The 15,778-nt window shown below is 41.7% G+C and overlaps 1 protein-coding gene across 1 annotated transcript in view; it reads left to right on the top strand.

Annotated features, from left to right (window-relative positions):
• Positions 1–404: 404 nt before the first annotated feature.
• Positions 405–15,778, top strand: part of LOC104403451 (neural-cadherin-like) — a gene marked incomplete at its 5' end in the record, with an annotated part of 23,255 nt that continues 7,881 nt past the window's right edge. Inside the window, 13 exons of the mRNA XM_010011590.1 lie at positions 405–654; positions 2,516–2,643; positions 3,810–3,996; positions 4,156–4,299; positions 5,956–6,239; positions 7,217–8,834; positions 10,087–10,180; positions 10,947–11,131; positions 11,753–11,985; positions 12,973–13,250; positions 14,146–14,360; positions 14,661–14,788; positions 15,593–15,720. Of these exons, the coding sequence (XP_010009892.1) occupies positions 405–654; positions 2,516–2,643; positions 3,810–3,996; positions 4,156–4,299; positions 5,956–6,239; positions 7,217–8,834; positions 10,087–10,180; positions 10,947–11,131; positions 11,753–11,985; positions 12,973–13,250; positions 14,146–14,360; positions 14,661–14,788; positions 15,593–15,720 (3,872 nt within the window). The remainder of the gene's footprint in view (positions 655–2,515; positions 2,644–3,809; positions 3,997–4,155; positions 4,300–5,955; positions 6,240–7,216; positions 8,835–10,086; positions 10,181–10,946; positions 11,132–11,752; positions 11,986–12,972; positions 13,251–14,145; positions 14,361–14,660; positions 14,789–15,592; positions 15,721–15,778) is intronic.

Here is a 15,778-nt window from a genome sequence, read left to right on the forward strand (position 1 = left end):
ATTCTATGATTCTATGATTCTATAACTTGCAAACAATTTAGGTTTTGTCTGTAACTTGACTGATCAAATCTACAACTCAGTGAAGAAATTGTGTCCTTTTGGATTGCTTTTGTTTTGGAAGAAGGGGAGAGGAGGGAGTTCCTTTAGCCAGTGATGCAGTTCTTGCTTGGCACATTTAATGGCAGGTAAATTTACTGTTGATTAAAGATCTGCATCAAACTTAAATGTTCTAAAATGAAGCTCAGTTCTGTAAGCTGCTTCTGTTTTTTCTGTTATCCAAGTCATACAGGCCTGTATGTTTTTGAGGAACACACATGCATATATGTTCTTGCCATCAAACTGAACATTTAACACTTGCAACCCTGTGCTTCATGAATATATGTGGTGGCTCTTTTCTTCTTCAGACCATCAAAGCCACATCCCCTCTTGGTGATCCGAGAGTTACATATAATCTGGAGGAGGGTCAAGTTCCAGAGACTAACATGCCAGTTCGTTTCTATCTGAAGCCAAACAGAGCTGATGGATCTGCTTCTCTTCTAGTCGCTGAACCACTTGACTTTGAGGCAACTAAGTTTTTCACCCTGACAGTCCGGGCACAAAATGTAGCAATGACTCCTTTAGCTTCCTTTACCACTGTTTGTGTGAACATAACAGGTAAGCTTTGCTGCTGCTAGAACAGCTCATTCAGAACAATATTCTCGCTTTTTTAGTGTAACACCACAAATTAAGGTAACATCCATGAAAGCCACCTAAGCATGTAGTCATTAAAAAGGCCTATTAGAGATAATTTCTAAGTATAACTATCAAATGTGGAAATGTGACAATGCAAATATGGGCTGTCTGAATGTCTATGCAACACTAGTGCCTGCTTTTATAAATGTAATTGGAAAGGCTTTCTTTGATAGGAGAAATCTAGTAAATGTCCCCAAGCTATTGAAAGAAGACTAGTATTACTGGAATTATTCTGTGCTTTGTGTTTGGTATCTCTTCAGAGGGGTTTGTTATATTCAGAATTTTCTATTGAACACTGAGATTAAAACTCTAGAAATGAAATGTCTTTACAATAGGTGCAGTTTTCAAAAAATTGATCCAACCCTCCTTATGGCAGGATCTTTTGCAAGGCTCTTCTCCTGCAGAGTAAAACTATAAATTTGATTTTAATCACTGCTTTTTGAAGCATTAGTGGAGTTACTTTTGATATGTAGACATTTAGGTGAAAATATGAGTAAGTGAAGTCTCCAGCAAAAACATTTGTCTCACTCACCACGATTGAAATGAGAGACTTAAGTGGTAATTTGAATGGGAGTCCAACTTCCCTACTTCACTTTATCACAAAATTGTCCTCTCTTCCACAGTCCACCAATGCAAAACCCCTACAGGTCTGTAGAGCAAGAGTGCTTCAAGTCAGGCCCCAAGCCTTATTGTAGATTATGGACCCTGCCGCAAAAGATTTTTCCTATGGTGCAGTTATTAGTATCAGAATTTGGCAGAAACTCATTTTGCTCACAAGCAAAAATCCTTTTTCAATAGCATAGTATTTCATACAAAAAAAGGTTACACACACGTGTATGCATTAGTGGGGGGAAAAAAGCAAGTTAGACACCTTTAAGAGAGAAATAACCACCAGAAAGTTTCATACACAGATTTGTCCTTTATTTGTGCACAAGCACCCAGAAAAGGGTGCTCTTTTATAGCATCTTGTTTTTCTTACCTTGCTCAGCAAATTTGCTGAAACTTATCTCTAACAAGGCATATTCTCTTCTATAAATAAGAAAAAAAAAACCTGTTCAAAAAGAACTTTTCACACACTATTATTTATATGAGAGAAAGAAAACTGGGATTTACAGGAGCCTTCACCCACAACTTAAAAAAAAAATATTTAAGGCACTGGTCATGCAAATGGTCGTGTGTCAGAACCAATGGAGTCGTGTGGCAGTAGTAAAACTAAGTATGTGCTTATGGGTCTGTAGAATGAGGTATTAAGAATTTTGTCTGCCCTTCATAGAGACAGATGGATCTGAGGAACTGTCATCACAGCTCCTCTGTTTTGGCATTGTGCCATGACACAGGAAAATTACTTTCTTAAAATGTGGCTGTTAAACTGTGAAAAGTGCAAAAAGATGTAGGGGACTGCAGCATTTCTGAGTTTAGTCCTCTTACAGACAAAGAGGAACCTGGACTGATAGTCATGGGTTGAGCAGGAGGATGTGATCCCAGGGCAGTTTAAACGGATCCATGTCAGTGCTGCCATAGTTCTCCTGCCTGTCCCTGTGCTCACCTGGTCCTACACAGTAGTTTTAGGGAGAAAATGTGTCAGAAACTGGCCCTTCAAAAATGTCTATAAAATGCCTCCTGACAGCTGCCATGAAAATGGGAAGATCCAAAGCAGAATTGCCTCTTGCTATGAACAATATGAGTTTTTTCCCCTGTATTTTTTCCCCTAGATGTAAATTTGCTTGGAGAAAAAAGGTCTCAAACATTTTCTTACCATGGTCCCTGTCACCTCCTTTTGCAGATGTCAATGATAATGTTCCATTCTTCGTGTCTTCTAACTACGAGGTGTCTGTGCCAGAAGGAGCTGATGTTGGCACATCTGTGGTTCAGGTGTTAGCTACAGACTTGGATTCTGGCCTACATGGAGAGGTTTGACCTTACATCCAATTCTTTTCCTCGCAATAGGGAAGTTTTAGTATTAGTGAGAGCACGCAGACGACAGATGACAGGGTAATGAGCCACAAACACTTCATACAGCACTTGTCAAGCAGTTGTCTAGCATATGCCCGATGTGCATAATATGGAATGCAGGCAGAGAAGATGCTGTTCACAATCTTGGGATCCTGCATCATAGCATCTTATCTTAATCCAGCAACTGTGACAAAGCACTGCTGAGTGATTCTCAGGGTTGCTGCCATGACAAGACAAGTGGAGGTGGCTGCAGGACATGTTTCCAAATTTGTGCCACTTCAGCATTTAACTGACAGTGATTATGGTCAGTTAAACACAGCCACATAAATATGGTCAATTAAATAACATTTCATTTCACCATCACTGGTCAAATGGTTGGTAAAACCAGCATTCTACCGTCACTGTCATAATGACCCAACCCTAGGAAAAAGCTGTGTTACGAAGGAAACTGCTCATTTTCTGTGCATTTCCTGAGCCTTTTCCAAAAATCCTACTAACTTTTTTGTGAGGCAGCTGTGGCTAGTAGAGATCTCCTGTTCTGTAACTGTTATTTTGCAACTTCTGAAGAGCAACCTGTGTCGTAGAAGTGCCTGGTGGTGCTTTGGGCATGACTTGGGGGTAGGAGTGGAAATGTGTTTTTTTCAGAGGAGGAAGCCAGACGTTTGTTAAAGGGATGAATGTGGACAACTTTCATCAGTGGAGGTTTCCATTTGCTCAGTCCTGTTGAACAGGACCCAAACTCTGTTAGCCCTGGGTTATTTTTGAGGTCAGAATCACAGTGGGTTGCTAGAAGCTGGGGAGACACCAGGGAAGATGTTATTCCATACATTCTCTGTCCTTCTGTTATTTGTGATCTTTCTTAACTGCTTAACTGTTGAAGAGTAGATACTGGGGTTGGTGGGCTTTGATATCACTAGTATAGATGTTCTTCTGCTTGAGAATTCTGGGGGGTTTTATATCAAAATGGGCAAAAGACTTAGAAAAATAATGTCCAGATGAACTGTCTTTCCTCAGAGTGTGGCTACTTTGCAAACAGAGCCAGAAGGCTACTGGGGAAGGTCAGAGCACTTGGACATACAAATGAAAGTGGAAAATGCAGCCTCTCTTAACTATTTCCTTTTTAGGTTCACTACTTAATATTGAAAGATGCTAGTGAGGATTACCAGTTCTTCACCATTGACCCTGAGACGGGAATCATTTCCACCCATGTATCTTTTGACAGAGAGAAAAGAGCCTCTTATTTGATTGAAGTTCAGTCCCAGGACTCTTCAGAATCTGCCAGACCTGGTGTTCCTGGGCAGCCCAACACAGGTAAAACTAATAAGGAATTATATATTGGGTAAAATATATCAGAGATTGGGTTTCTTAATTTTTCTAGACTTGGGGGGTATGTGAGCTGCCTGGAATACGACAAGGTATTCCACCTCTACCATTTCTAGTCTGCATGTTCCTCTTGCATCTCCTTCTTAGACACAGCCTATGTAAGGATTTTTGTCAGTGACGTGAATGACAATGCTCCAGCATTTCCTCGGTCAGTGTATGAGGTCAACATAGATGAGGACAGGGATGTTGGAAGTCCTGTGGTGACAGCAACAGCAGATGATGAAGATGAGGGTGAGTGGGTTCTGCGTGTCTTTCCAAGTCCTCTTAGTATTACTGTGTGTTGTATGTAGGGCTACTTCCTTCATGGGCAAACAAATCTATGCATCCAAGAGATTATTAAGTATTTCAAACATTTGTAAAAGTGAGGAAAGACATTCTGGGCATATGGGAGCATATCCTTTTATTAGGAGCTCGGGATCACAGGGCAAAGGTTAAGCTAACCTACAATCTCTTTGGGGCAGAACGGAATCACCTGGAGCCACAACCCTACTGTAACTGACTCCTGAGCAACTGCTTGCTTTGTGCTGACTCCTGTGCTTTGCAGATCTCCCTGGGAGTCAGTTTTACATATTACTATTGCAAGAAACTCAAACCTGTGTGCTTTTTGGTGAGTTAGTGGGTTGAATATGCTTGTGGAAGAACCTGACAAACAGTGGAAAATGTGGGATCACATGGCCAGAAATGAAGGCAGGGAGAAGGGACATAAAAAAAGAAAGCCAGATCTTCTTTTTGGGTTCACACTTACATCAGCTCTGATGGCGTGAAACTGCCCCTGCAGTGTGGTGAGACCAGATGGGCTGAGCCAGTCCAACAGCATGCACCACCAGTCAGTTCCTGTCTTTGCTTCTGCTATGGCTTTCTGCTCCTTTCATGAGCTGGTCCAGCTCAACTTGCTGGAGGAAAGCAAGTTGGAAAAAAAGAAGGCAAGCTGGTGCATTGGTGATAGAGCCCAAATGAGCACCAGAGGAACATGTTACTGGGAGCAGGTAGGAGTTGACCGTTCCTTTCAGTGGCTTGTACCTCTTGGTGTCTATGTTGGAGAAGTAAAGAGGACATTTAAAACTGGCTGCTGCACTTCAGAGAATTGGAAAAAGTGACTAGGAAGTGATGGTCAAACTCATGCTGCAGCCATGCTCTTCCAAGCACTAATATTCGGCACAGCCTTTTCATTTTGTTGCCATCCATGTTGCTCTAGTCTTCTCATCCACAGTTGACTCACAACTTAAAATGCTGAACATTCTTTCTACTCCTAGAAGTTCACCTATTTAATTTGGTAAATTAGTTTCTATCTTGGAATGCAACATCATGGGGTTGGTTATCTTTTTTTTTTTCCCTTTTCAAATATTTAAGCATGTTTTTTTGTTCCTAAACATTTTGCAGCAATCAAACAACTGCTGTTGTACAGCTGGAATGTTCTTCCGAGATGATTCTTGCTCAAAATGGGACTTCTGTTATATTTTAGCACCATCCAGTGGTTAAAACCCAAAAAGTTAAGGAATATTGGCATTTGAAATGGAAGGCTTAGGAAACATCGAGCAAAAATAGCTTCTAGTATTTTGATAGGCTGTTATTTTACTATTGACAAATGAATGCACATTAAATTGGAGACACACGATTCCTTCATTGTCAATAAAAAGGTGCTTGTCTGTGACTGCGAATTATATTTCTAAATACAAATGCAGACCTAACCGCCAATTTAGCAAACACAAACCATTCAAATTGCATACATGGACCATTCTGTTTGTGGCTGTGGCTGTGTTTTATCTCCCACACCACACTGTAACAGTCTGGGCAAATACAGTTTCTCTTGGGTACGTGTCCACTGTGTATAGCTGGTCTGAGTATTCAGACAGTGAACAGGCAGTGATCATTTGCTTTCTATTGTAGGTGCAAATGCCAAACTAAGGTATCAGATCACATCAGGAAATGTGAAAGGAATTTTTGATGTGGAACCTGAGGTTGGAACTGTCTTCATTGCTCAGCCTCTAGATTATGAACAAGAACAACATTATGAGCTCCGGCTTGTAGCTTCTGATGGAAAATGGGAAAACCACACTCTTATCATCATCAATGTTGTCAACAAGAATGACGAAGCACCAGTCTTCACTCAGAACGAATACCAGGGCAGTGTCTTGGAGGAGCTCACAGATCTACCTGTACTTATTCTAAAGGTAAAGCAGTTTGCACAAAGCAGGGCAAAACCTGACTTTTTTGTTCAGCCCAATCCCATCCATTCACACAAATCCAAAAAGAGAGTTTCTTTAGTGTCATGGAGCCCTGGTATTATGATTTAGCTGGCAACCTTCTGTAAAGAAGAGAATAAGGAAAGCCTGGTTGAATTTGCATGGTGGACTTGCTCCCTTGACCAGCATAAATAATGGTTGGGCAGGTGGTCTTAACGGTCTTTTCCAACCTAAATGATTCTATGATTCTAAATGTTGAAAAATGTGATCACTTTCCTTTGCAAAACAGAGTTAACATATTTTGAGTAACTGTATAAGCATAATGTGTTTGTCACATGTACCTCATGCATTTAAGTCACAGACTCTTTGGCTACGTTTATAGTACCAAATAAACATTACCAGGGATTGTTCTTTGGCTCAAACTCGATCATCTTTGTTGTTTTGGTGTTAGAGCAGTCCCTGGCATGAGGACTGCTTCGTTGGCCCAGCGAGCAGTCTCCTAAACAATCCCTGGATGCAAATGAGGAGCTGGGAGCTCTCTCTGGCCTGTGCCGATAATCAGCTTGGCTGTATGGCCACCCTGGTTTTGCAGCTTTCTGTTCACTCAGAGACAAACAGACCCTGTTTGCCTTTGTATCCAGACACAAAGGGTTTCACAAGAAACATTTGCTTAGCAGATCTGTTATTACTTCCACTGGGTTCTTCTTGCAGCTATCTCATCTTTCCAAAATATACTGGGAAGTAGAATATATTAGTCTGTCTAAATGTGATTCTTTTTGTTTCCCTAGGGTATGCATGATGTTTATTGAAAGAGTACTTGACCTGAATGACTCAAACCGATAGATGTTCACTGTTAAAATACATGCTATTTATTTAGCCTGCACAATACCAACTGCCATCAATAAAAGAACAATAATTTCCTCTTTTCTTTTACATAAACTCTTACCTGCTGTGACTTGTTCCAGGTTTCTGCAACAGACCCCGACCAAGTGGCTGATCAAAAAGCCATTAACTATTCCCTGCATGGACAGGGAGCCAGCACCGAATTCAGCATTGATGAGAACACAGGTGAGATCAGCGCAAATAAAAGGTTAGACCGTGAGAAGCGATCAACGTGGCGCTTTCTTGTTCTTGCAACAGATGAGGGCGGAGAGGGACTGACTGGCTTCGCAGATGTGATCATAGAAGTGAGGGATGTGAACGACAATGCACCCCTTTTCCTCTGTGTGGTGGACGGCTGTTTCATGGGCCACGTCCCTGAGGATTCTCCGGCAGACACTCCTGTCACAGAAATGACAGCAGTGGACCTTGATGACCCAAAGGCTGCTATGAATGCTGTGCTAACATACAGCATCATCCAGAACGTCCAAAATGAAATTAATCTGAACTTGTTCTCAATTGACTCAGTTAGTGGCACCATTTACACAGTGCTTGGGTCCCTAGATCGGGAGAAGGAAGACAAGTACCTACTAGTGGTTGAGGCCAGAGATGGAGGAGGGCTCACTGGGACAGGCACCGCCACTATTTTCGTGACGGATGTAAACGATCATGCTCCAGTCTTCTTGCAAAGAATCTACACAGCATTTGTCTCTGAGAATGCAAGTATTAACACTGAGGTGGCAGTGGTGTCTGCTGTGGACAGAGATGAGGGAGAAAATGCCATGGTGACATTCAGCATCCTTGATGGGGACAATGATCGCAAGTTCTCCATAGATACGGATGAAGTCAACAACTGTGGGTTTATCAGGCTACGAAAGCGGATTGACTTTGAGAAGCCCCATGAGAGGGTGTTCAATTTGACTGTGAAAGCGGAGGACATGGATTTCTTCAGCATTGCTCACTGTGTGATCTATGTGGAGGACTCCAATGACCATGCTCCTGTCTTCTACCCCCAGTTCTATGAAGTGGCTGCACTAGGGGAAGATGCAGCAGTTGGCACCAAAGTTGTTCAGGTTTCTGCTATTGACTTGGATTCTGGCCTTAATGGAAGGTTTTCTTTTCACCTACTAAACAAGTCTGATCCAGGTGGCCAATTCTCTGTGGCTAGTGATGGGTGGGTGATGGTTGCAAGACCTCTGGATCATGAGACGGTGACACAGTACCAACTCATTGTCACTGCCACTGATATGGGGCAGCCCCTTCTGACTGGCAGTGCCACTGTTTTAGTGACTCTGCAGGATGTAAATGACAATGGGCCAGAGTTTGAGGCTCATTATAACCCAGTGGTCTGGGAAAACACACCTGCTCCACAGGCTGTCCAAATGAATGAGACCTCTACACTGCTGTATGCTAAAGATCGAGACACTGCTGCTAACGGAGCTCCTTTTTCCTTTCACCTTCTCAGTGATTTCGACAGTCTGACTAACTTCAACTTGCAGGACTTCCACAACGGAAGTGCCTTGCTCACCGCGCTGCATACCTTTGACCGGGAAGTGCACAAGGTGTTCTACCTGCCCATCCTGATCACAGACAGTGGAATCCCACCCATGAGCGCCACCAACACACTGACCGTGAATATTGGAGACCAAAATGACCACCCACACGCTGCTGGCTACATGGAATGTCTCATGTACTGCTATGACGGTAAATCAATCCCTGATGCTTGATTCCAAGTGTGACAGTAAGGCCAAAGGAGCAGCTATGAGATGCAAAGGAGGACTCTGTCCTGTTCCACATAAGCTAAGATCTTAGAGATGCCACTGAAGTTTCCTTAAGCCTCACCAGAGAGCAGTAGGTGAGGGAGGCACGGACTCTGGGCCATTTGGTTTGTGGAAGAAACTGAGTCAGCCTTGACAGAAGAGCACAGCTGGCTGATATTCTCTGCATGTTTCTTTCAGATGCAGTTTCAGATGCATTAATGTTTCAGGGTGAAAAAAAATAACAAAATTCGTAATGTTGCTGACAAGTGATGCGTCTGTATGCTGAGAACCCTGGGAGGGACTAAAAAAAAGATCTTTGGCTATCTAAAATCTTAAGGAGAGGCAGAATCAGAAGGCTACTAGTCATATTGTATGTTACGTTCATATAACGTGGGAGTCAAGGGTATCTGGTATTCTACCTCCTGCAAAATATCCAGTGAATGTTGCCACAATTGCCAGTGAAGTACAGTTTCTCTCCTTTTTGCATGAAGTCCCTCAGTTGTCAGGGTTTATGCTGTTCCTTTTCACAAGGTGAAGTCCTACATTTTTTTTCTTCATCTTTGTGATCCTTGATTCTTTACTCAGTAGATCTATGAATTCAGATACCTGTGGGCCTTTCCTTTGGAAAGAGCTTTTATAAAACAGAAAAATACTAATTTGTGAGCCTTGCTGAGAGAATGCAAAACCAGCAGAATGCATGCTGCTTTCCATCTCATCCCAAAGTCTCACCATCTACTAAAAATAAGCCTAGTTCCTGTAGTTTGGACATCTTCTCTTGCTGTAATTCCCTCCAAATTGCTATTGTTTTTTGCCCTTTAGAACCCAGTCAGTATTTTGGTTGTTTATCCTGCCAAACCCCAGTCCCTCTCTAAACCACTTTGTAAGATGCTGCAGTCAAAACAGTGAAAATTAGTAATTCTGAATACCTCTTACATCTCTCCTTTTCCTTTTTCCTTTCCACTCCTTTTCGTTGCAGTCACCTGTTGCATTAAATCTATGTAGCCATACTGCAAATACCCAGTAAGTGGCACACCATATGGCGTTTGCAAACTGATGCACACCTTCTCTCGGAAACTATCACAAGTGGTTTTGTAGAGGTTTTAGACTTCAGACAAATCAATAGAACTTGAATGGCCAACCTGTTCATACATTCGTGAGAGGTCTGACTGTACCACTTACATGCTGTGTTGTTTTAGGTATCCTTCCCACAACTGTACTGGGCCAGGTCAGTGCCCCTGACGAAGATGACTGGGATCGCAAGATCTACCAATTTGAAGGGAAAACATCAAGGTATTTGGAGAGAAAAATGGGAGTTGTGTGAAATATGTGGAAAACTTGTCCACACACAAACCCATAAAAAGTATTTAAAGTGCCTTTTTCTGAAAACAAGGGTGCAAAAGCATTTTGTTGGTTAGAAGCTTGTGTGTCGCTCTCCAAAGGTTCTTCTGAGTGTGAGGCTGCAGCAAATAATGCTGCATACCAAACCCACCCAATTCCCATTGCCTGATGGGAATTCCTGTTCACAGTCACACCCATCATCAGTATCAGAGAGCCACTACAGAAAAATACCTGCTAACTTCTATCCTCCTTCATCCAAGTTCCTGGAGAGCTGGTGTTTCCATGTCACCGTTGGTTTTAAGACCTTACTCCTATTAGATGTATTCACACCAAAGTGTCTGGACTGTGACCAGGGCTGAGATGCACATGTGCCATTCGGAGGTTTTGCAGAGGTGTCACTCTTAATGGATATATGTAAGCTAGGAGTTTGCACTGTTTCCTAAGTTATGGCTGTAGTAGCCTGAGTCTTCCCACACAGTTAATATGGTATAGGATCAGGAAGAAACCTTCTGGATATACTGGTGAAGGATATATTAGGAGCCAACAGAAGGCAATGTAACAAAGTTCTGATCTGCTTTGTCCCTTCATGAGGGAACACGTCTGCTTTCTCTGATAGCTTTCCCAAAATGAAGTGGATCAGAAAAAACATCAGTAATGATAATCACTACTTGGCTTTTGAACTTCTCATAGCTGTTCCATGGCTTACCTCTTATTACAGGTACTTTATCCTTAATGATAACTCAGGTTTGCTGACTATTAAAGAAGGAACTCCACCAGGAACATATAACGTAAGAGTCAGAGTCACTGACGGAGTCTGGCCAGATGTTGTCTCAACTGTAAAAGTTGTAGTGAAGGAAATCAAGGATGATGCCCTCCATAATGCTGGTTCTATACGAATAAAAGGTAAGCAGTATGAAATAAGCTAGGATCATAATACTGAAATCTACCTCTTTAATGTTACTGCTGTGTTACTTAGAATTCTAATATTGTTAGACATGGGATGAGAGTTTTCTAAGCAAGGGTTTGAAAATGCATCTTTCTTTGCATGGTCCTCCGAAACTGCACATGAAGAATCATCTATGGAGAAAAAAACCAGCAAGAAATGCTTGTCTGATGCAGAAGGTGGAGATGAAAGATTTCTACATCAACTTTTTAACAAAACAGCAATTTGTATATCAGCAAAAAATCTTTACTTGAACGAATGTCTGCCTGAAATTTACCAAATTGTTTCAAACTTTGTGGAAAAGTGTGTAAAATCTTCTTAAATAGGCTTCTGATTTAAAAGAAAAATTTTTTTTAAAAAAAAAAAAAGAAGGAAATAATCAGGAAAAGAGATAAAAGTCAAAAAGCTTCAGAACACAAACCAAGAGCAGAAACCAGCATGGAACATTTCAGAGCCTAAAAATGAAAATACTCCTGAGTCCATTTTCTGCAACCTTAGTCTTTATTCTGTGGTGCTCCTCTCTTTTACTGCTACAACAGTTGCAAGATACAAGTTTGTCAGGCTTTTTACTTCTGTTACAGATATCAGTCCAGAGGAGTTCATATCCCAATCCCCTGAAAAACAGAGTAAATACTACCAGATGAAGAAGCTTCTTGCAGAAATTATATCAGTCCAACTGGAAAACGTTCACGTTTTCAGTGTATTAAATAGCCCAAGTCAAACCCCAGGAGTTGATGTTTGGTTTGCAGTTTATGGTCCACCTTATTATAAAGCAGAAAAACTTAATGGCAATGTAGCAGCCTCCAAAGCATGGGTAAGTATTGATACTACATAGGAAACCACAGCACCTTCTCATTGTGTCTATTCAGATAATACTCATTGCCTAGTGAATGTGCATAGTTAGAGTGACTGAGGGGGTAGTGTCTGAGAAAAATTGATAGTTTTAATCAGTAAAGCTGAACAGTCCTTTAGCACTTACATTGAAAGTTTCAAATGTGAATGTTTTAAAAGCCAGCCTATAAATACAAATTAAATCACGCAAACACAATGAGCTTTTAGGAATATGAACATATTTTTCCTATTGAAAAGACTGTAAAACTCTCTATGAAGTATGTATTTGGCTGTTGCCTTTCTGTATGGTTAATGCTTCAATTTTTAGTCCTCTACACAGGAATGTTCTGCATCTGAAACTCACAAACCAGTCAAAAGTTCCAACTTTCTGAGTGAAGAGAGCAAAGCAGTAAAACAACCACTGTCCGGTGGAAAACCAGGGTGGAAATGTGCACAGTTTAGTGAAGTTCCCGACCCTCTTGCAAAAAAAGTATTGATAAGAGTTAAATGACTCACTTTGTTGGAAATGTGTCTGTTGGTACACAGAGGCTGAAATACGAGTTATGTTTAGAACCAGGGCTGCGTTACCAATTCACCCTTGCCAGAAAGGTATTTCTTCTCTGGCCAATGCCTGCCCACCCTTCCCAGTAAGTCTAAATTAAAAATACAGCTCAGATGCTATGTAAATAATCCATTAGAACCATCAGTGATTAATATCTATCAGCTTTGGATGAATATATTTTTGTCCTCTAAGTGCTTAGTCATGCTATAATCGACTTGTACCAAGGCTTTGTTCCTGACAGATGCCAGGCTGAACTGCCTTTGTCTGGATAGGGTGAGGTAGATGTTGAAGGAAGTAGCACAGCAACCAGTTTTGAAAATAAATAAGGCTTGGTATTTTCACTGCTGTCATCTGTGAGTTTCCTTTCTGTGGAAAAGTCACATGAACACAACCGATTGTTCTCCACAGCTGGAAAACATCCTGGATATAAATATCACCCAGATTGGCATTGATGAATGTGTGACTGCGAACTGCACTCATAGCAGCGGATGCATCAGCAAGCATGAATGGAGTCATGTGCCAACACTAACCACAGCTGGAGGCACTTCACTGGGGTCTGTGACAGTCCTGAGTCATGCCCTATGTGGCTGTGCAGCTCGGGAGAGCCCTCACCTCTCCTGCTCCTCATACCAGAGAAACCCTTGTCTCAATGGTGGCACTTGTGTGGATACTGATTTGGGCTACAGGTTGGTAAAGCTCTGTCTGGTGTGCAAACAAAATGCTTCTAGTTCAGCCTGTAAGGAGGGTGACTGGAAGCTTGTGGAGGCATCATTGCATGTCTTCTTACTGTGGCAGATCTGAGTTTTGTTAGACTTCATGCGTTGGTCTTGCAAACAAACCTCTATTTTCAGGTAGGTACCTAGGTTTGTCAGTGTCTGGGAAAACATTGGGAAGTTTGCAAGCTGCACTAGTTCCATTAACGCCACCCTGCAAAATGCTCAGCCTACCTTAATGACATTAAATGTTTTAATCATATTACTTATGTCAAAATAATCTCTTCCTCACATTTCTTGCTTCACTTTTTCTCAAAAAATGACATCTCGTAGGTAAAATAGTCTAAAGATGAAGAGAATTACAGGACTATACTAGCTTAGAATGAGATTCTTTTAAGATTCAGCTCGGCAGAATGCTGGGCCATCTTGTCTAGACTGTGCTTTTGCCAAGAGAGGTTGGACGAGATAATCCTTGAGGTCCCTTCCAACCTGCTGTTCTGTGATTCCTCTGATTTCCCTGTAAACCTTATGAAGTCTTTAAGCAAGCTGATAACTAAGCCTAGTGATAAGTGGGTTTCTTTTTATTTTTTATGAAGAGATTAGAGGTTTTCATGTGTTTTGTAATGGCTCTGACATACACAGAATATTCTTGCACAGACATATTATCACCTAGAACTAAACCTATATTGTGTTTGTATAAACAGGTCAATAGGGAATGTTTTTTGATGGGAGTTTTGCTAGTGCTTAACCCGTGCTATGGCCTATGCAGCATGGGCTCCTGTGTTTAAAGTGGAGACTCCTACTGTGGGAAGAGCCTTTTGCGACTTCTGCTTGGATGGGGGATTTTTGCTTTTATTTTTCTTCCTAGATGCAAATGTTCTGCAAATTTCCATGGACCAGACTGCCAGCAGACAAAACACAGCTTCAGAGGCCATGGTTATGCCTGGTTCCCTCCTCTTAAGCCTTGCTTTGAGAGCCGCATCTCCTTAGAGTTCATCACCGAAGCCACTGATGGCCTTCTGTTGTACCATGGACCTGTGGCACGAGGGCAGCCTGGAGAACAGGAAGATTTCCTTGCTTTAGGTTAGCACCGTAAAGAGTATTTGTTCTTTGTGCTTGTGTGGAGGTGAGATTCTACTTACAGTTGATAGAGGTTTTTTTTAAGTAAGGTTCAGTAATTTACTTACGGAGAGAGAATAAGGAGAATGCAGAACAACTTGCCAGTATACCCAGTTTGTATCCTGTGTCACTGTGGCTGGAAGTCAGACTTTTTAAGCTGCATAAAGAACTCCTTCAAATAAAATCTAACTGAAACAGTTATTTCAACAGAGTTTGAGTGGGAACATGGTTAGTGCATACCCAAGAAGAGTCTTCTCTTTGCAGAGCTTTCTGGTGGTGTCCCGTCGCTGACTGTGAGCCATAGCTCTGGTGAACTTTTCCTGCAGCTGTCACCAAAAGTTAATGTTGCAGATCGCCGCTGGCACAATATTAAAATTATAAATGATGGAAAGGCAAGTGTAAATATGGACAATCCTTTGGAAACAGAAACCTAGTTATTCCTTTCAAATCCTTTCTCCCTTCTGTAGAGCTCTTCTACCAATTGGTCTTTCACCATCTCTGCAATAGCAAGGATTGAAGTTTGTCAGCTCAGACATTCCCTTAGTCTTGAAACAGTGAAGCAGAACAAGGCCTGGAGAAGTCCAATCCAATTTTGAAACTGGCCCTGCTAATCTCTTTGTTTAATGAGCCTATCTATCACTTACACTACAGAGCTGTGATAATTCAGGGGTTAAATGTTTCTTGGATTGATGGGGTGAAATATCCTTAATTTCTCTGAGCAGGAAACCCTGCCCCCCCAAGTCACTTTAGACATGCAGCACAAAGGAGATAGATATGCTTTTGTGTAAGGAGGACATCTTGCTGATACAACACTGGTGAAGGCATCTACTAGGCTCCCCCTTCCTCTCCCGCATAAGACATGTTGGGGAGCCTGGCAGACCATCTACTCTGCTAGATTGTCTCTTTGGGTTCTGATTTGGCAGAAAAGTCCAAGAAAATTCCATCTTGCCTCTGCCGTGTGAGTGATTTGGCATGGTCATGGTAGAGACAGATCTTTCTTTTGTGTGGCTCCTTAGTTACACACCATGTGCAATAGCCTTTCAGATTAGTATGTGGAAGTGTTCTATTACCTTGATGAAGTTTCCTGCACCATAATTTCTAGTTACTATTCTCCTTCTGCTAAAGGGAAGAAAATGTATAATTAAAATGTATGCATGTCTCTGGATGCAATTGTTTTAAATAATGCTTTTCTCTAGAAAGTGAAGATGATTCTTGACCACTGCACAAATGTCTCTGTTAGAGACAATGGCAATGTCATTAAGAAGATCTTCCAAATGGATCTGTCTGCCTGTGAAGCATCTGGAGAGACTGTGGGATCTCAAAGGTAAAAAACCATCCAACCAAAAAACTCAAACAACCCCACCCCCCACCCAAAACCCCAA

Source organism: Nestor notabilis, unplaced genomic scaffold (assembly GCF_000696875.1).
Source record: "Nestor notabilis isolate BGI_N333 unplaced genomic scaffold, ASM69687v1 scaffold11333, whole genome shotgun sequence".
NCBI lineage: Eukaryota > Metazoa > Chordata > Aves > Psittaciformes > Psittacidae > Nestor > Nestor notabilis.